The sequence below is a fragment of the Oenanthe melanoleuca genome, chromosome 5, assembly GCF_029582105.1.
Source record: "Oenanthe melanoleuca isolate GR-GAL-2019-014 chromosome 5, OMel1.0, whole genome shotgun sequence".
NCBI lineage: Eukaryota > Metazoa > Chordata > Aves > Passeriformes > Muscicapidae > Oenanthe > Oenanthe melanoleuca.
In genome coordinates, this window is record NC_079339.1 from 24,710,261 (window position 1) to 24,731,874 (window position 21,614).

A 21,614-nucleotide genomic window follows, 5' to 3' on the forward strand; every position below is an offset into this window, starting at 1 on the left:
TTTTTGTGGTTTTGTTTTGTTTTGGTTTTTTAATCATCTTGTTGCTGAGCTGCATGCCTCTGCCAGATCTAGTGGAAGAACTGATTGACTCTTTCCCTTTGAAAAAAGGGGATTCAGTGACTTTCTCTTTCCAGCTCCTGTTGATTGTGGAGTGCTGGTAGTGATCATAGGCACAGGCCAGCCTTCCAAACTGCAGGGCAGGCACAGAAATGTAATTCTTCCTTGGCATGTGAAAGGATTTTCATTCTGAGTGTACTTTGGCATTGCTGTTTCCAAGAAGTAATAGTGGATGGACAAGAAACTGCAGCTGCAGCCAGATCTGCTGGCTGCAGTAGGGAGTCAGTTATTTTTCTTCTGCTCTGTGCCTCACGTGGTGTGTACAGAGGTGATGAGCACATTCCCATTCCTCTAGTTACCAGCTCTCTCAGCACCAGCAGGTCACTGTTCCTACCAGTATAACCTGGCTCAGGACTTGAGGATGGAGTGAAAACTAACTGAAACAACTGAATATACCACTAATGAAAGGCAGTTGTGTGTTTCAGGGATAACAGACTAGAGAAAAGTACACTTCCATGGTGGAGGCTCTCACTTCAGCTGAGCAGCTGCACCATGGGGGCTGGAAATTTAAAGGGTTAAAGACTGAACTTACCTGCAGAGAAACACTCCCTCACTAGAACAAGACTGGGGTCAGATTTTAGAATACCTCCAGATAAAATAAAACCGTTTTCACACCTTTCAAATCTTCACAGGCACAAAGATGCCACTGACAGGAATGAATATCAGATGTGCACTGAGCAACCTGCCTTGCCATTGCACAGGGAGAGCTCCTTGCCTTGTCCTGCCTAGCCTGGGTTGGCCCCATGATCTTTCACATCTGGTAAAAGACAAGCAGTGAATGCTTGTGAACAACACAGCTGCACTAGGAATGCTCCTTCTGTGGTTGTTTGTTCTTTCCTGAAAAACTTCACTGTTTCAAGCACAGGTACACTGCTCCACTGCAGTACCATTTTCTTCCCAAGGAATTCTTTGTAGTGGGCTTCCAAAAAAAGGACCCCATTTTCTCATCAGGAGTGGTGAATACAGCAGCTTGCTGCTGTCACCCTGTCACTGCATCTTCAAGTCAGTGAGACACTGAAGTAGTCAGGTAACTTCTTTCTCCCAAGGCTTTTACTGTGTCCTATGAGTCTGGGAACTGGTCATGTTTTGGCCATTTGATGAATTTAAAAGGTTAAAATCCCAAATTTGAGTGAGGAAAGACAGCACCCTGCAACATTTGCTACATACCCAGAGTTTGTACTGCTACACAAAGGTGGGGGCTGCTTGCCTCTGATGAACCAAGTGGGAGGAATAGAATTGCTGCCTGGAGGCAGTCTCACCACCATGGCACTTGGGTTGATGGTGACACACACAGTGTCCTACCCCAGAGGTATTTCACTATAGGTTTCCTCTCCCCAGAGGAGCAGCTGGCTCTGGGTGAAGCTCCAGCTTCCAGCAGCTCTGCCACTGACAGCTGGTCTGGGAAAAAACTCACCATTGTTGGACAGTGGGACAACCAGTGTTGCCAGACACTTCTGGAGATGCTTCCTTATCCAGTGGCTTCTTGCATGTGCAGGTTTCTCTGACTTCCCTATGACAAGCTTGTGCCTATCAGGTCACCTCACATGAGAAACTGATTGCAGTGGAAACACATTTACAAGCACTATCAAGTGCATATTTCCCAAGTCTAAAACCAGCACAATTCATATGCTTTCAGTTCCTTCTTCAGCCTTTTCCATTTTCCTGCCCAGCAGTTCCCACACAGTCTTGGAACCTGGGCCTGGGTAACCATTTCCTTGAGTACTTTAAGACCGGACTTTACCCAGCTGCTTTGCAGTGGCACAAGCCAACTAAATAATGTAGATGACAACAGTTAATCCAGCCCCAGCCTTCATATGTTAAAGCACTCCTGAGGGCAAACAGTCCTTAAAAGGCAGGGGAAAGGAAAAGCAAACTCAGTAAGGTTAAAAGGATTCAAAGACCAAACCAAGAGGAAAAATCTCTGGTTTTTAGGTGCTACAATATCATTGTGGTTTGAAGGTTGAGTGTCCAGAATAGTTGAGGCCACACAGGTAAATCTACCAAAGTGATTCCAGCTTTAGTAAAAATGTAGTTTAAATATAACATCTCCAAGGTGTGAACTTACCTGTGCTTCATGTACTTCTCCAGGTCAGAAAATTAAAAAGAACAAATTCATACTTGTGGCAGATGACAATAAATGCATGCAACTTGGCAAGGGAAGGAGGTAGTAGGAAAGGGGAGAGGAGTGGGAACAGACCAGATTTCCTCAAATGGGTGTGAAAGCAGCCAATGACTTGGTCAAGTCTACCTGAGGAAAATGTACATTTGAGCATCCCAAGTGGGGCCAGCACCAACTTTTAAGGCTACTGAGGACCCAGCCCAGGATCTCAGTCCCAGGAGGAGCTGAAGGGGGAAGGTGGAGCTCTGCATGCATGGCTTGGGGCTCTGCCATGTGGGGCAGGGGGAGTCTTGCAGGTGGCCTGCAAGTCACAGGGAACAGCACAGGCTGGACTTAGCATCTGTGACAGGAACTGAAGCTGGTTGTATGTAGCACATGTTATTGCATATGTGTCAGCCTGCTGCTCAAGAGACATGCTGAAATACAGATTTAATGACTTGTAGATGTTTCACAGGCAGAGGAATAGAAAAGATAAAACCCCAAAGAATGCTTGTCACTGCTGCAGGCTGGTCCCGGCAGCCAGAGCAGGCAGTGCTGCTGTGAGACAGAGCCTGCAGAGGCTGTGCTGGCCAGCACTCCCCTTGCAGCAGGGGCACTTTGTGCACTGAGCACAGCCTGGGCATGCCCAGGAACCACATCTGGCTTGGTAACAGCCTGTTCTTCTGCTCCTGCTACCAGGAAAGCTTGGAGGGAAAAGAAAGCAGGGGAAAGAAAGAGCCTGCATAAGCACAAGGCTTTGCATAAAGTATCCAGACATTGTCACCTGTGTGCTTTGACACTTCTCCAAGTAACACATTCCAGATAGCTCAGCACCAGAATGGGAACACAGCTGACGTGTCCCAAAACCTGGTAGTCAGTCCTAGGGCTGAAACTTTAAATCAGGTTTTATCACATTCAGTACAGTAATTTCATCCCAAAGGCGGAAGGGAAAACAAATGAGCAGAATTTGGATGAGAGATGTTCCCCATGTCAGACTTCTTTCTCACTTTGATGCTGCCAGTTTTCATGACATGGCACAGAGTTCAGTAGCATGAAACCCAAATATTTTTTAGAACTCAAGGACTGATGCAGCATAAAAAAGTACAGTCCCAGTGCATGACTGAGCAGTGATGTGCCACCAGCACGCAGTCCAGCTCAGTACAGAATCAGTCCCTGTGCATGGGAGGAACAGGAAAAGGATTAACAAAATTGATTTACAGTCAGGCTGTGGAAAAACTACACCTGCAGCAAAACTAGCTGCTGCTCAAAGGACTTAGGAATTTCCTACTGACTAGTTGCCTTGGCTTAGGTGAAAACCCCCCTGATTTATACAGTGTATTAAAATCATGAGAGAAGCCCCTTGTGGCTTTGAAGGAGCCTTGAGCCCTGGCGAGGAGGGAGGGCGGAAGGAAGTAGGCATTCTGGGCAGCACTGGGGAAGCTCTACATGCTTTGTTTACAAACCCTGTACACTTTTTGTTTGGCTTTTGGATGTGTTTTATCCCTTCTCAACTCCCTTTTCATCTCATCCTAGTGCCAGCCACACTGAAGAGTGTTTATGCTTGCAAATTCCTGAAGCACAGCCAGTACCTTGAACTCTAGAGAATGAGACTGAAATAACGTAAAAGGTCAGGGAAGTTCAAAGACAGAGGTGCTGTTTTCCTAGCTGGGGACACCACACTGTTCCCAGACCACGCTGGGCTGCTCTGGGAACACAAGAACAAAGACTTCTCTCTTATGTCCTCCTGTTTACGCTGCTTTTTGCCTCCCTCACCTCACTGCTTTAAAAGGACTCATTTCCATGAAGCTTCAATTAAAACCACCAGGGATCAATTTGGCCTAAGCCTGAACAACTGAAGACACTTGATAGCTACCTGCACTTAAAACCCCTGTCACCAAAGGAAAGGGGAAGTTTTTATCCCACTACCCAAATCCTGCTGGCTTACAAGCTGCTTTGTCCACAAGCAGGTATCAGCTATTGAGGCACCTGGAAATCTGTAAGAGTTTCACTCACAGAAAGGCAAGTCAGAGGGTGACTTTTGGAGAGTTTGGAGGGGAGAGGTTTCATGTACCCGTGATGGTTAGCAAGCCTGACTTTCAGAAACATGATGAACCCACACCTGAGCTGGCTGGGCACATGCTGGGTATGTGCAGCTCACCTGTGCCCTGCAGAGAGCTCTGGCACACTGGGCACCTGCCCAGGCTCTGTCTCTGCAGGCCAGGGGCTTCCCTGCACACAGCCCACCCACCCCATGGCCCTCATCCACGGCAGAGAGGCTAGGGAATGGAACAGCACTGGGTTTCACTGCCTTCTGGCCTCAGCTCTCTGCTTTGCCTTAAACTGAGGCTGTGGACTGAGACACCAACAGCACAGACAATATGGAAATCATTTCACAGAGGCACATCCAGCCCACTTACAGCAATTACATCCTGGTCTGCAACCGAGCCGCCGCAGGGGCAACCACAGCCAGCTTGCTGCTATTAAACTCTGTCTACACAAAGCATATGTGACTTTTGAAAACATTGAGAAAACAAACTTTTAAAGCAGCTTTTTATCCCCTCCTTGTCTAGACGGCGCAGCAGCCTTTCCAAACTCCGAGTCCACACTGAGGAAGTGTGTGATGCCATGGGAGGGGGGGAAGGAGGGAAGGAGGAGAGGAGGGAGAAGAGAAGGAGGGAAGGAGCAGGCGCTGTCCTGGCCGGGAAAGGCAGGGGCTGCCGCGGGGAGCGCTGCCACGTGCGCTCCCACGTGTCACAGCACCGAGTGGCAGCCAGCGCTGCAAGTGACCTCCCAGGACCCGCTGCTGGATGTGCCGGAGGTGCACGGGGCTGGGAGATCCTGTTACAGACAGCTGGGGTCAGCAGCTCTGTCCTCAGGGTGCTTCTACTGGTGACATGGGCTGAAATCTCTCACTTGTTCTTGTTTTCCTGTGAAGTGCTCATTTCTTTAAGTAAAATTGAGCCAAAAGCGTGTTTCAAACAGCTAGCAGGTTCTTTGATTATACACAAATTCATTTTAGATTATATATACATTCGTTCTTTGCTCTGCTTTATAGGAGTGTGTTTTATTTCAAGTTGTTTCTCTCCACAAACACACAATCCCATTTTTAGAGAGGGAAAAGTGCAGGAGTGCCCAGCTCCCCACAGCTATGATAGATGCTGCTTTTCATCTTTCCTTTGACAGCAGCTCTTAGACTCAATTACCTCTGGACATGTTAGGCAGGAGCCAGATGAAAGTGTCTCTTGCTGCTGCACAATACAGTTGATTCTGGCAGCATTTCTGTCTCTAAACTACATATATTCTAAATCTATTCCTGGGAATACATCCTATAATTTGAGGGCAGATGAATTCAGGACTGAGGGAAAAAAGTAACTGTGGGACTAGGCTCATTCAGAATAAATATCCACTATTTTTTTTCCCAGAGGATTGCTACCTCATTTCATATGATGAGAGGATGTTCAAAATGAGCAGCAATTAAATTTCTTTTTCTCTTGTCTGGTCCTATATTTGTTTATGCCTTTATGTACACAAACACAGGGGGACTGTTCCCCACTTTGGCTTTTCTCTGGCAAATCACTACAGCAACACCAGCATATCACTGTGGCACCTTGGCAAGCTTAAATTCCTCTGTGAAGAGGTGTAATTTCTATTGTACAGACAGGGAGCAGGGACATCAAGAATGGGATTTCAGAAGTGTACAGTGACTTTCAAAGCACACTGTGAAATACTGAGGGATGATGTTTTTGAGAGTGCTTGGAACTGTACATTGGGTGTTCAGTGATACCACACTGGAAAAGAGATAGTGTGTGCTCCTGTAATCAGCACTACATCCTGACGCAAACACGCAAGAGTCATCTCATATTTTCATACTCTTATGTTTGCAGTTGCACAGTGAGGATCTCTGTGGTTGCAAGTTTACTGTTTTACTCCAAGTATTCTCAAATTTTCACATACCAAAACAACTAAAATTTAAGCTCAGCAGAGAAACATTTTTATATAGCTTGGGGTGTTTTTGCTTTATTGGCATCACTCAAATTTCTTGCAGCATCTCAAGCTCTTTTATCTGCTGACAGTTCTAAACATCTTACTTGTGTTAAGTCCTGTAACATCTCAAACATGAGATCTGGTCTAAATTAGAAATTTAAACAACATTACTTTTCTCATATGCTATCAATCATATGACTGCAAGGCAGAGCTGGGCTTCTCTAATCTGTCTGTGAATATTCTACCAAACCAGTTCTCACTTTTAATATTTAGTTACTTGATTCCAGACAGACACAATGATACAAAGGACAGCAAGCTGCAGTGAAACCAAATTACATTAATTATACAATATATACCCCTGATTGTATATGCTAACAGTAAGTTATCAAAGCCAGGGAAGCTGCAAAACTCATGACTGGTTGTTTCAAAATCATACAAAGCACTTCAAAGCAGCCAATAAAAGGAATTGTCAGGACTTCCAGTCCCAAGTCAACACTGTTTTGGAAACCTCCTTCTGCATTACAGATTCAGCATCACAATGTCAGTAAGCTTCCAGTTAGTCAATTAGAATTTATCTGTGTCAAATTACTAAAATACTGAGCAAAATTTAAATTTTTTGAGCTGAACAGATTAAATAAATATCTCAGTAAAATTATGACTGCAAGTTAGTTACAGAAATTTCTTCCAAACTCTGAAAATGCAGAGAATGATGAAAGACTGCAATCATCTGGACAAACAGACATTATGAAGCTGAATTATTGTGTCAGGGGCTCTTGGAATCCAGAGACTGCAATGTCTCATTATGCACCTTTAGAGTTATTTTGAGATCCACTTCAACAAAAACAGTGTTCCTGCCCATAGCAGGGAGTTTGGAGCTACATGACCTTCAAGGTCCCTTCCAACCAAAACCATTCTATAGTGTTACAAAACACCATAGTACACAGATTAAATCAATGAAAAATCTAGATTAAATGGCAAGAAGAGGGAGGTCTGCAGGAATGCACACATTGTTCAAGAAAGTGTTCACAGAAACTCTATGGAAAGACCAGGAGCAGCAAGAAAAACAAGACTCAGAAGGACCCTCCCATTAGCACCCAGCAGATGCATGGGGTAACCCCCCAAAATAGGTTTTTTGGCAGTTAGTTTTTATTATTCTCTGAAGGTTCATATAGCCTGAACACCTCTCCTGTTTCCCCTGCTTGCAAAGGTAACACATAGGAGCTTTGTCACAGACAGTGAGGTGTCACTCAAGGGTGTGTCGGGCACGTGCCATTGCATTTACTGTGTGGCAGCACGTAGCTAATTGCAGTCACACGCCAAAAGCTTAATGGAGTTTAAAAAAAACCCAAAGCAACATTCAGGCAACTACATGTGAAATTTGATGACTCTCCCATTCTTAAAAAAACCCCATCAGCCTTCCACAGGCCGAGTGAAATACAGACAGGAGCTCTGCACTGCTGCTTCTGACTGTGGGGAGAGCAAGGGCTGCCAAAGGTGACTGCTTTGGAAGCACTTCTGTGAGGAACTCAGATGGGTTTAGACCAATCAAGTTTTGACTTGTCTATGGAGGAAAGTTACCTGAATTACAGAAGGCTGTGAATTAGAGAATAGGTGTTCCCAGCAAACGCCAATGTTCTTCCTCAGCAAAGAGCTTACCTGGGAGGGGAGTTCTTTGGGAACACTGTCAAAGAACAAGCATCACAAAACCACTTGTCTGTGCAGCAGCTGCAGAACTCTAAAATGTACTCAGTAAACTCAGTAAAAAGAAGAATTTCTGTGTTTGAACTCTACTGTAAGATCAAGGGAAACTGTAACACCACACTTGAAAAGAAACCTGAGGGACAGTCATCTGAAAGACAGATGACATTTTACCATGGAATGGAGGGAGGGCTCCTACCTGTGATATATATCTTCCCAGAGGAAGACCCAGTAGGGATGTTAAAATGTAGGGATACATCAGAGGAACACAGGAATAAATGAGAGGTGAGATTAACAGGATTTGCTCCACCTAATAGGAGAGCATTTCTTAAACACATCTTGAGAAGAATGCTGCTAGTTTCTTGTTATGAATAAGAAAATCTGAATAAATTTAACAAATAGTCCAAAAATCAGTTTTGTGAGACAATCCAAAGCAATAGTAAATTTCCAAGTAAATTCTAATCTCTGAGCAACAGTAGAGTTTTTCTTGTATGCTTAACTTTATCTTAATTCAGCCCTCACAACAGAGGTGCAAGGCATAAGGGTCATGCATTTACAAGTTAACACTTTATAGACAGAAGCATTTCCCCTACTAACTACTGAAGACAACACCTGGGTCCTAAAAAGAGTTGGATAAAGTTTAGGACAGAGAGGAAAAAAAACAACTGCTTGCAAAAAAAAGTCACAGAGATGACAAGGGATACTGTAGTGCTTGGATGTTTAGAAGCTCACATGGTCGCCTGTTAAGTACAGCAGACCTAACAGAACCAGCAATACTGACAAAGAAGGAAGAGACGGTCCATGGGAAACTCAAGAAGACACAGAAGTGGTGTTCCAATGCTTTCATTCTATCAGGGATGCTCATCAGCTGAGGAAGGAAGGAGTCATTGTTTCATACCTGAGTACTGAAACACTTCCTCATGTTTAGGATGCAAAAGAATTCCCTCATATGCCCCTAGAACATTCTATAAATAGAGTACAGTACAAAATGCCTGGAAGGCCCATTAGCTTTGGAGTAACTTCACTTTTCTGATGGGGTAGGCAGGAACTAAGAGGAGGCTGAAGCTGGAGAAAACCCAGCTCATCTTATCATGCATTCCTCCATCTCAAGAGGCTTTTGTTGGATGCTTTTCAGGGGAGCACATGCTAATGTGAGTGCTACAAGAACAACTTGTTTACTCAACAGATCTGCTGGCTGAATCTGAGAGCTGGGCTATCTGTATTGTCCTAATAGGTGCTCCTGAAAGACTGAATCATCCCTTCCCCTCTCATTCACTGCTCTGCAACTGGTGCAGGCTGCAAATAAAAAAGAAATCCTTCACAATTCCACAAGTATAAGATATGATTACCTTTATTTTAGTACATATGTCTCAGTTATATTTCACATGCAAGCAGCATCCCTTTGGGTAGTGAGCTACAAATTGTTTTCCAGCCACTCCAACAGAAATTTCCAGAGGACAGCAGGTCGTGCACCACCATCCCTCCTTGAGCAGGAAGAGGAACACAAGACATGCCTGTAAGGCTCCCTGAGAGTTATAATGTGTATTTCAGACTGGACAGTCAACAGAAAAAGAAAGATGGAGGCAAAAGTGAGAAGCTGAGGAGCCTGTAAGACTATCTGGGAGCAGAAGCAGGCCAGCTCACTCCACTGAGAAGACCAGCAGGACATGCAGTACAGTGGTCACAGGGCAGCACTTCTCAAATTACACTGATCCACATCCTGCCCCAGAGTGATTTTATCAATTGTGCTCTTCCTTCTCTCAGCTGCAACTTGGCTATTCCTGAGCGACAATCAAAGCAGTGCAGATCCTGTTCCTGCTGCATGGAGCTTTTCCCACTGAGCTCTGCGTGCCTTCCCCACTGGGAAATGCTGCTGAAGGAAATACTCTGGGGATATGGAAATAAAGCAAGATACAGCTCTAGGCAGACAGGCAGCTTTCTACAAAGGGGACACAGGACAGCGAAGAGCAGGGACACTGTGGTGGGGAAAGCATGCGACAGAGGGGAGTAGGCACAGAAATAACACTACATTTGGACAGTGCAGCAGTAATATCCTGAAGTGAAGAATTAAAGCAGTTCCTGGTTCAAACCATCCTGCAGTAACCTGCAGCTCATCTCGTTGCAGAATAAGGAAAGGAAATTTAGTGTCTGGCTAAATGGAAAGGACAGCATACTTGAGCTATAATAGAAAAGAGAAAATGCAGGCTAGGGGACAAAGGGTGTTCTGGAGACCCTTCTGAGCTATAGAATCCTTGTAGGCTAAACTACAAAAATGTGTGTGAGGCTGGAACACTACAGCACTTTTAAATTAAGTCCTAACCTCTCAGGACCTAAGAAAATGATCACCTTTAAATGTCTTCAATAGTAGCATTGATCAATGAACTGTATTTAACAGTTTTGTAGCAATCAGTGAGTAACATGCTATAATCGACTAGCATGATGAACATGCAGCACTCCCAACATCCCCCAAACCATACTGATAGCTATTTCACCAGTCCACCTCAATACACAAACTCAGTTCAAGCATTGTATCCACCTTTGGAAAATACCTTGATCTCTTGGAGTAAAGTGACTCTCTCTGCCATTAATCCATATGAGTGCATAACACACAGCTGGAGTGAAAAGATGCTCAGATGAAAAGAACAAAGCTTCAATGTGCACACCCATTTGCTCACTTCAACAGAAGTGTTCCCCAGGTATTACTTACAAAATTACCTCTACCTTCTTAAATGAATACCCAGTCTTCATCTTTATATCACTACTTCCTTCCCCAAACCAAGAAATTAGACTAGACAGCCATCACATGATTTTTCCCAATTTCTCAATTACTGTCACAGAATCTTTTCTTCTATGATGCATAATACCAAGAATGTTGAAGTTTAATATCCTATAGCAATTGAACTGAATACGATCTAGCAGTTCATTTATTTTACAACTGTTAGATCTTCCTGAACTTCTCAGCCTGACACAAACTGTGCAAGCAGATGAGCTACCACTGCTTTTGCCACAACTTGTGATGTCATTCGGTGTTTCTCTTGAAGACTAAGTTATTTTTAATATTTTTAAATTTTATGTTAAATATATTTAATAATTTTATAAATATATTCTAACGATATTTATACTCTTAAATACATTTTTATTTTTATACTTATCAGTATTTTAAATATCAGTAATTTAATCTTCCAAAAGTATAGCATGCAATAGTTCATATTACATTTTTGTAAGCCTTTCAAATTATAATTTTTTTTCTCTCCACTTTGGATTATAAATTAATGCAACTGTCTAGCAGTTTGGAGATCAAGACTGTGCATAAAAAAAGTCCTTTTAACTCCCGCTGGAAAGAAAAAAAGGAAAAAAAAAAAGAAATAACTTGGAGAGAATGATGTCTCAACAATCAACTGTACTGAATTCAACCACTGAAATTCAGGTACTGTGTAATTAGGTATATTACAGTTACTACTGTTTCTTTTGACCTGCTGGACAGTTACTCCAAAATAGATTATGAGGTAATCAGTGAATACAAACATGTGATAAGGGTACAGTTGTAACTGAAGAAGGTTACAAACATGATATTGGCAGAGCACAGACACTCTAGAGCTTTACATTGAGCAGTGTTTGTCTCCAGAAGCACCTCCATGCTCTCTTACCTAATCCTCTCATTCATACAGCTACATGCATAAAAACCACAAAGACACTGATTTACATAAAATTATCTCACTCCATTTTATTTAAGATTTTCTCCTCCAGTTAGTAAAAGAAAGATGTGTCTCTCTTTATACATATGTACAAGTTCAGTTACAAAAATAGACAGCACATTCAAAGAGAAAAAAAGGCTTGGCATTTGTCTGATTCCCTCTAAATATCATATATACATGTGAATAGAAGGGGAAGGGGGAAGTCTTCATGAGTTAATTAAACATCACCTCCCCCTCAATTATCCCCTGCAAATCTGTTCAAAAATCAATCTAACTAAGCTCAGTTCTGCTATTTTCAGGTGTGCAAATTAGAGGCAGAACCAACAGGAAGCACTCGCTCTACACTGTAGGACGCCAGGCAAAGGATTTGGGGTCAGAAAAAAATTGTAATAATAAAAAAAGAAATCATCTTCCACTGTCACAGCCCAGACCTGCAACTCAACTTGCTTTTCTCAAGGGATGAAAGTGCCCCGGCAGAACAGCCTCTTAATTCAATGTGTGAGACAGAACAACTGTCCCACATCTAAATCTCAGTGCAATGCAGACAACGCTTACAGCAAAGCAAGGGGCTACGGGCAGGGTTTGTGCATCAAGAATGGGGAAGGAGCAACCAGGGAACAAGAACACGGATGGGTGCTGGCAGCACTGCCTTCTATCAGCCCCATGGGACACGGCTACTGCCCGCACACTGCAGTGAACTCAACCACGCCAGTATGTGTGATGATCACAAAGATGAAGGGAAAACACATTGCAAGAACAGTCAATGGGATGGCTGGGATACGAGACAATTTTTTTCCCAGAATTTGGCTGGAAGGGGGAATGGCACAGTCTTCTCTCACTCAGGATTGTTTTTCATTGCTCCTCTCACAGCACTGCAAGCTGCAGATCCACGCGCTGCTAAAGCACAGTGAGAGAAGCAGCACAAACTCCTCCTCAGCACTTCAGCTTTCCTCCTTCTTGAGATTTGTACAAATAGAGCATTATTTTGTTTCTAAGCTATTAAGACTTCTGTGCACCTCAAAAATGAAAGAAATCATTGTGAACATGGTGAATGTTTGTGCTGATGAGAACTTTGAAATGCAAACCAATCAATGGCCTGTGGTTTCTTCCACCGCTTGAAGTAGAGGCTGTGCTGCTGCTCTCACAAGGCCTGACAGCACTCCCTGTATTCTGCAGCTCTAAACATCTTCCTGACAAATGCTGCTGAAAAGAGTCCGCTCCCTGGAAACCACCTGAGAAACCTTCCTTTGAATTTCAAGTCTTTAAAGAACCCAGAGACCTACACCAGAAGAAGCCAATAATTTTTTTGATCACACATCACCTTCAGCATAGCCCCCAATTACTCCTGCATGTTCACTGACTAGCTGCCAGGACAGAAATGTCTTGTGACTCTACAGGATTCTCCTGGGGTTCAGATACTGATTTCATAGGACAAAACTAATGCTGGGCTCCACCTCAGGCTCCAAGAGAGGAAGTATATTGGTGTGACTTCAAGCACACACAGCTGCAGAATATTGCATGGAGTAGTTGGATGCTTTCTTACTCCAGACTCCCTTCCCTCCTTCTTGCAGAGTCTGCAAAGATAGTTTTTTGGAATACACATAATCAAAGTGCTCACATCAACCACCCACTCCCACTGTGCTTTGATTTTCTTTCCACACATGTGCTGGACAGCAACAAGGCATTTGTTAGCATGCCTTTGACTGGCAGGGTGGTCTACTCTGAAAGCCAACACAGTTCAGACAAGCTTTGGGGGTTCAAAATTACTACCGACCACCTGAGGTGTGGGCACCTTTGCTTTGCTTCCGAATTGAAGTTTCTGATATGAGACTGCTGGTCAGGTTTAAACTTTTGGAGGTCCCACAGACATTGTTTCCTTTGCTCAAAGGGGAGCTCAAGGGAGAAGAGGCGTTTGAAGGTCCAAAATCTGCAAGTCCGGAAGGCCGAATGATTGCTGTTTGTAGAGGGCTACTTGCAGACATGCCTAGCAATGGAAAAGAGAATCACATTCTACATAAGCATATTATTCCACTTGTGGTTCTTCAACAGCAGACAATATATTAACAGTCAGTCCTAAGACTACTCTGTGTTCATGACTTTTGACAGTGTAATGAAGAGGGATGTCCTTAAGATGCAAAACATCTTACAGTTATACCCAGGGCTATCTTCAGCTGGTGTATAGCTGCAGCTCAATCACCATCAGTTTAGCAGGTTTTGGAATGCGATAGTCTAACTTCAACATGATGCAATGCAGGAAAACCACAGCCATAGCCACTGCATAAACAACACTATCTGATCTGTCTGAACACCACATTAAAAAAAACCCCAAAACCAACCAGAAAAAAAAAAGAACAAAAAAAAAAAAAAAAAAAAAAAAAAAAAAAAAAAAAAAAAGAGGAAAAATACTTGGTATGAGATAATTCAAGGGGCAGACAAAACTCAAGATCACCCGAGGTAAAACTGGCTATCCTCTCACACCCTTACCAAGTCCCACTTTTTATTGCCTGGATCTCAGGATATGATGGATACCAGCGCACTTTTAGCCCATCTGCTGGCAGGCTGTGAGCAGCTGTGCCACAAGAGCTGGCTGTGCTCCGTGCCCCGTACCTTTGGAGACGTTGTAGCCGTAGGCTGCGTATGCTGCCGCAGAGGCGGCCGCCGCCCCCGCCTTGGCCCCCGCCATTGCCGCCGCGCTCCCCGCTATCGACTTCCGGCTCCTGCCCTTCCCGGTGCCACCTTTGGAGCCACTTTTGGGACGACCCCGGTTCCGATTTGACTGGCCTCTCGCAGCGAGAGATGTATCTTGCATTGAAACACCTGGAGGAGGAAAGGATGTACAGTGTTCCACACGCCTCACAAGTGAGTGCAGCATCAAAGCTGCCTACATTAATACAGTAACAGGGACACTGTAAACAAGCAGCGGTCTCACGGAAAGAAATTATGTATACAAAACTTCACTCTTCAGCAACAGTATCTTATTAACTGCAACTACTTGTGTTATTATGAATCCAGCCTACAAAGAGGTGGAGGATTCTGAGTTCTACTTCAGGATGAGGCATTTTCTTATTTGAAGATGGACATGCAGTCATCTCCATCTTCTGTCTCTAAAGAAACTCGTCAAGAACTATGATTCTGAAAACTACAGCAATTAAAACCACTTGACATTATTTAAAATTACATTGCACTTGAAAAAAATTGCTCCAACCACCCATTGGAGATAGAAAACTATTATTAACCCAACAGCAAATTCAAGGAAAAGCTTAGAGATTAATAATTCTGTGGTGTCTGTACTATGGTATCAAACTTAAGGGAAGAAGAGCCCTCCATAACATAGGAACAAAGGACACAATATTTTGAAGTAACTAACAGAAAAGAGGTGTGATGAATGACAGACTATAAACAGATTTCCTATCAAATCAGATGTAACTTTGAATCATAAAGGCAATTATTGTCCCCCCAAATCTTGCCACCCAATTGTATATCCTTGGTAAAATGCAGAAAACCTATCACTTAGCCATGCAAAGTTAATGCTTAATAAATGTTAGCAATAAATCAAGGCAAGAGTACTTACCATTCACGGTGTCTGAAACTGAGCCAGTAATGGAAGCAGGAGAGTTTGTTGCCCTTGACTGAGGTGCTGAAGAAGCTGGATCATCCACAATCACAAGCATATCATTACTGCTCTCATCGGGAGGGATAGAGCCCATATGTAATTCACTGCTGATAGATATCTAAATGTGACAGGGAACAAAGCCATTAGCTTCTCAGGTTAGGTAAGAGCACAAAGATAATAAGATCTTCAAAACCTATGTAATCACAAGTAATTGGTACTTTCCCATTTCCTCTACAATAGCAGCATGAGCAGGATACATCATTTGCCTGATCACACCACACTTTATTTACATGCCGAGCAGGAGTATTTAAACTCCACCCACGATTTAATTTCAATTCATGAAAATACATGTTAAGTTATGAAGCAAAAGACTAATTGGCTCAGCAGAGATTTAAGTAAATTGCTGTTCAACTGTGCATTTTCAACTGCAAAAGAGAAAATACGATTCTTAACCCACTACTACTGCTAATAAAAATCTTGATCAATAAAGGAACAGTACAATACAGTACAATAAGAAATCTTAACTGGCATGGCACCGAACAAAATACATTTGCTGCCAAAACCAGTTTGCAATTCTTTAGACACAGATGAAGGAAAATAAGATGCGTCCACTGAGAATTTTTAATTTAAATTCCAGAGAAGAAAAACCACAATAATTCAGAACCTGATGCAAATGAGGAAGCAGAGATGTAGACAGACGAGACTAGTGAGGGGTACTTACAGAGACACTGAATGTCAAGGAACTATTTGAGGGATACTGTTTGACTCAGGAGCAAGTGTTCTTGCTATGGAAGATATTGGTATGGGAGAGGGCACATGGTTATAAATGTGAGCATGAGAAAGGCAGGAAAAAGGGACAAGAAAGAAGGAAGAAAGTAAGTGGGACTCCAGGTAAGAGCAGAAAAATTTCATGGACTGGAAGGGAAGAAAGCCAAGACATAAATTCACTGAAAGAAAAGGAAGGCAGAGAGTAAAGGAAGAGGGGAATAACAGAATATCAAATAATATAAGGAGCTGTATGGCTGCTTATTAGCAGCTGTTGCATTTTCAATAAACTATTTTCATTTGCATGGTTCACCTTTAAGACACATCACACCCTCACACACCCAAAGCTCTACAAGAGCTAAAGTAACAGACAGCAAGAATCCTTCAAGATGTAGGGTCACAACTGAAACAGTATGTGGTTAAAGCAACAGTGAGTCTTACCTCACTGAAAGGACTGGGCATGGCAGAGTCTACACTAACGAAAGAGTCATCCCCATCAGCAGACAGGTTGGAGTTATCAGCTGAGGGAACAAATGGGATCACAAGGTTCATGTTCTCTTTCTTTCTCTTCCCATCCAATTCATCTTCCTTTTTCTTCTGAAATAAATGAAGTAATACCAGGAATTAAAAGGCAGTAAAACAGAAGAATGGAAACAAGCAACCCAAAATCTCAAAATCTAGTGCAGTATTTTAACTCAAGGAATGCCACATGAAGAATTTCCCAAAACAAGTTTCTGAAGGAAACAGATGGTAACAGATCCCTTTAATGCTCTTTCTTTAGATTTCAGAAGTGTTTGTTTGTTTTTCTTCATAAAATAGCTGGAATGATGGAGTATCACTCTTACAAAATTACTTTGATTTCTAGTACCTTTTGGAGTGAGCTTGAGATTCTTTAGCATTACACAAAGTTCCAATTAATCAATGCAAAGTCTCACTGTCTTAAAAGCTCAGAATTTTCATAAACTGGTTTTAGTAATGCTTTTTATACAAATTGATCTTCCCTAGTTCTGCAGAAGCCTCATAGCTATGTGGATTTTATCCCTGTTTGGTGTTTCCTTTACATTCCCCTTTTGTCCTTGAAGAACAAAATCTTGATAAAGTCACCAACTTAACAATCAGTTGATTGTCAGGTTTGTTTGGATAGGCAGTACTTCCCTATTTCTGAAGTTTCTAAAGACTAAAATACTATTTCTAATACTAAAATACTATGCATTACTTATTCTGTAATATCCCTCTTCTGTGTAAGGAACAGCCACAGACTGACTTTCAACAGCAAAGGCAAGAAGGTTTACTCATTAAGACTGCCTTGGCATAAAACATTTCCACATTCCCTAACAGTGATCTGAAGCTCTCCTGGCTCTATCTCTGACACAGGCAACCTCTCTGTATCAAAGTACCTTCTCAGCATATTTTTCCCTTTTCCGTTTACGTTCCTTCACACGATTTGTTTCTTCTTGCTGTCGCTTCTCTTCTTGACGCTGACGCACTGTTGGAAAAGAAATACAAAGCTGTCAGCACTGGAAAGATATTTTCTATCCTTTTATGAATCTTACAAGAAGTTCTAATTCTAACAGAACTGAGAAGAAAAGTCAATTGTATTGAAAGTAAAACACATTGAAAACATTCCTCTACTAAAACTATTTCCAAGTCACTAAAAAGTCTTACGGGGAAATTCTTCTTTCAAGCAACATGAAAGAGTATGCCTTCAACTTCAAAAATATTATGAAATGCAGCACTTTTACTTTTCTTGTCATGACCTACGTAGTTCTTGTCAAAGCTCTGTCATTCAGGAACAATGTAATGATCCTGAATGAATGCCAATAAAAACTTAATCACATCATCATGTCTCATTTTGCACAACTTCATTCAACTCAGCAGTGATATCAAACCAGCTTGTACTAACAAGAGTTGGCAATACAAAAAGAGACAGGAAACAGAAGTTGTTATCAGCAATACATGTGTTTGTAGAGATAAAAACACAGATTTCATAAGTTAATGAAGTGGGAAATGGAGGAATTGCTGAAACACAGATTTCACATACATTTCTTTTCTAGTTCCTCATCATCCAGCAGGAGGCTGACCACCTCTTTTGGCTTCAAGGTGTCAGGTTTGAAATTTCCACCTGAAATTACCATCCGTTGAATCTAGAAGGAAAAAAACCAAGTGAAGAAAGGAAAAATTAGTCAAATTAGCCATGAAACATTTCTCATTACCCATCACTGAAAGACAGCTGCAAAAATCATGCAAGTACAGCTCTCTAAGGCAGACTTGATCCAATTTCTCTATCATAGTTAGTAGCAAAACTTCAGGGTATAAAATACAAGAAGCAACTGAGAGAAAAAGCAGAAAATTATCATCCCTTATGGAAAGTCACATTTTTTTCTGAAGCAGTATGTAATAAACTGCAAATCGTAATAGTATTAATTAATATACTGCTGAACAAAACAAAACAAAAATACAGCAACAGCCCTCTCAGGTATAATTTGCCCATTTAAATTTTCAAGTAACTGCACAGAGGATCATGAAGACCATATTCTTAAAGGTGCAACATTTTTAGTCTCCTTGACTGAAAACTGTATCTCCATCCTGAGTTGGTGTTGCAGTTTAAGCAATTCACTCAGCCTCTATTACTACAACTAGATTTAAAAAAAACCCCATCAACTAAGAAGAATCATAACTTAATAGAAGAGAATAGGCTTTAACATAAGGCAATTTCAATGATTTTGATCACCAGCTGTAGACTACACCTAATTTTCAGGCTGATTTCAGGAACCTCTAATGCAGTATCTCAGAAAAAATAGTTTCAACAAAGGAAATGTGAATGCATTCAGTTGCTGGAACATCATGAACAGCATCCAAGTAAGACAAAATCTAGAAGAAACTCCAAGTACACAAAACATCTGAATGTTGTATATAGTGCACCTACTGCTACCAAAAACATCAATCCTCTTAGTTGTTTTCTTGCCAATAAAGTATCATGATGTTTAAAGTTCCTAGTACATTTACTGCTTGACGCTGCAGGACATTGAGTTTTTCTGGCAACACTCACACCTCAAATAATTTCCACTTGATTACCTTCCAAACGTCTTTTAAAAAAAACTGTAAAAGCTGTTGTGTAACATGAGAGGAATCAGTAACTGTGACACAGCAAAGACAGAAGCCCCAGTCTTAAAGAAGCCTGAGTAGATCCACTGCAACATAAGAAATAGTTTTCATGAAATCACACTGTAAATAATTAGCTTCTTTCCAGTTCATATAAAGTCACTGGACTGCTGCTGTGTTAGAGACACATATCTGAACAAAGACACTTCCTTTTGCCTTCTCTTCTGTCTCCCTGCAGACAGTTTTCTGTCTCTTTATTCATGTTGAGAGGTGCTTTATGATACCATTCCTGTAACTTCTGGTTCCAGGTGAGTTCCTTATTCCTACCTCACTCTTCTCCTTTGCCCGCTGCAGGATGCGCTCCTCAATGGTGCCTTTACAAATCAAGCGGTACACGGTGACTTGTTTGGTCTGACCCAGCCTGTGGGCCCGGTCCATGGCTTGCTGGTCTACTGTTGGGTTCCAATCACTGTCATAGAAAATTACCTGCAAGGCAACACCAGAAAGGATTAAATAAAAACACCTTTAGAGCACCAGGCGATTAAACAAACAGAAATCCAATATACTGATAACAATGGAAGTTCAATCATGTTTCACAGAATTACAGCCCTGCTGTAGGCTTTGTTAAAACAGCCTTGCCCTGTCCTGTGAAGTCTCTTCCATTGTATTTCAGGTGAATTCAAACTAACTGACATTATGAATGTTTCAACTTCACAGAATGTCTTTAATATCTTTTTAAACAGACCTGACTGGGAAGCACAAAATTCCTAAGTTTGTTATCACATTAAATCACTGTCGTGCAATTAATTACAGACTAACCACATCATGGATGCATTTTAGTGTTACCCTCATTGGAATTTTATGCAAGAAGTAATACTCTAATTTTTCCTCAAAACCTAGATCAAGTCTAACATTTATAGTACTTTGACTATAAACTGAAATGCCACATTAAATTAATACTGCACTATCACTCTAATAGTACTTTAAGCACAATAAGCATAAAAACCAAAAGCATTTAAAAAATATTAGACAGCAAAGTAAAGTATTAAGAAAGTTACACAGAAAAACACAGACCTAAAAGTTCTCATGCAAAGAGCCTGCCAGAGATTCCATCTGTTTATTTCTTCTTTTAAGCCCTGAAAATCCTACAGATACTTGTTTTCTTCTGATTTCTTGTGACTGACAGCAAGATATGATAGGATATTTTTGATTCAGAGATCTTTGGGTTTATGTGGCTACAGACTTTGAGGTCAAATCTGCAAGCATGCCAGGTGCAGGTTAGAAGCACAAGAATAGCTGTTAATGAAAAGATGAATGGTTCATCATTATTCCTACCTTAGTGATTAGTGGCAGCTGCTCCAGAGTACAAATCCTTGCAATTCACCTAAATCAGTCTGTCTTTACACCTCAGGGGAAGAAATTTATCCCTCCTGAGTAGCTGACCCTCAACAACAAATGGTTTCCTACTTTTATAGGCATTGTTTCATTCTTCTGGGCACAGAAAAAAGGGCAACTGACAACTCTTCCACTGGTTCCTTTGCAACTGACCTTAGGAGCAAAGGGTCATTCATACAGTGAATGTTGTTTCATCTAAATGTCATTTGCACCTGTAAACCCCTTCAGTAATCCAACTCCTTCCTGGACTCTGTATGTGTGGAGTGGGAAGAAATTTCCAACTGTAACCAAAAACTGTGTACCAAAATGTCCAATATTCTACAACTTTATCATCAAGATTACACTGCAAATAACAAAGTAAACAGGCTATGCAATTTCACAATGTGAATAGCAGTACTAAAAATATTGATCAGTATGAGCAAGAGAGTGCCAACTTTTGCACAGAATGATCCATTTTCCCATGTAAATTGTTACCAAATTTCACCTACCGTATCTGCAGCTGTAAGGTTAATGCCCAAGCCTCCAGCTCTTGTACTTAACAGGAAGACAAAAATATCATTCCTGTAAAGGAAAAAGATTAAACTCCTTTATTTTGTGCATGAATAAGGAATAACCACAGAAACAATTTTTTCACCCATATGAAGCAATCAGGGATATTTCTATTACTTGGAACAGTTCACAACACTTTGTGCTGTTCATTCACAGTCAAGAAAAAAAAACACATGAAAGAGTGGAAGAAGGTAATCTACAAATGAGAACTGTCTGAACATGTCAACAGTCAATTCTCAATAGCAGTTTATTAATTTGAATAAAAAAAACCCCAGGGCTTGTTTATCTTGCCCACACTGGAAATTAAGATTTCATATAGGCGAAGAACCATCTATTGTTTCACAGAACTGACCCAATGTTAAAGAAATCTTGTCTTAATGATGCTCAGCTAAAAAAGAAAAATAAAAGTCAGAACTGTGCAGATCCAAGTTTTGTTCTAAATTTGAACAGAACAAACCAGGAGACAAGCCTATATGTAGCATGACCAAGTACTGATGAAAATTCAAGTGATAACAGCAAAATCGAAGTTTCTGCTGAGGTTGTACTAGTGTCTCTACAGGGCCAGCAGTATTTAGAAGTGTTCAGGTAACAAAGCCAA

The 21,614-nt window shown here is 41.6% G+C and overlaps 1 protein-coding gene across 2 annotated transcripts in view; it reads right to left on the minus strand.

The window, feature by feature from the left end:
- Positions 1–9,230: 9,230 nt before the first annotated feature.
- INO80 (INO80 complex ATPase subunit) overlaps positions 9,231–21,614 on the minus strand; it is a 64,134-nt gene continuing 51,750 nt past the window's right edge. For both annotated transcript variants that reach the window (XM_056493571.1, XM_056493572.1), the window contains exons 29-36: positions 20,956–21,028; positions 19,400–19,558; positions 18,012–18,114; positions 17,368–17,456; positions 16,412–16,567; positions 15,164–15,323; positions 14,200–14,409; positions 9,231–13,576 (exon numbers count right to left, since the gene is read on the minus strand). In XM_056493571.1, the coding sequence (XP_056349546.1) occupies positions 13,359–13,576; positions 14,200–14,409; positions 15,164–15,323; positions 16,412–16,567; positions 17,368–17,456; positions 18,012–18,114; positions 19,400–19,558; positions 20,956–21,028 (1,168 nt within the window). In that variant the 3' untranslated portion in view covers positions 9,231–13,358. The remainder of the gene's footprint in view (positions 13,577–14,199; positions 14,410–15,163; positions 15,324–16,411; positions 16,568–17,367; positions 17,457–18,011; positions 18,115–19,399; positions 19,559–20,955; positions 21,029–21,614) is intronic.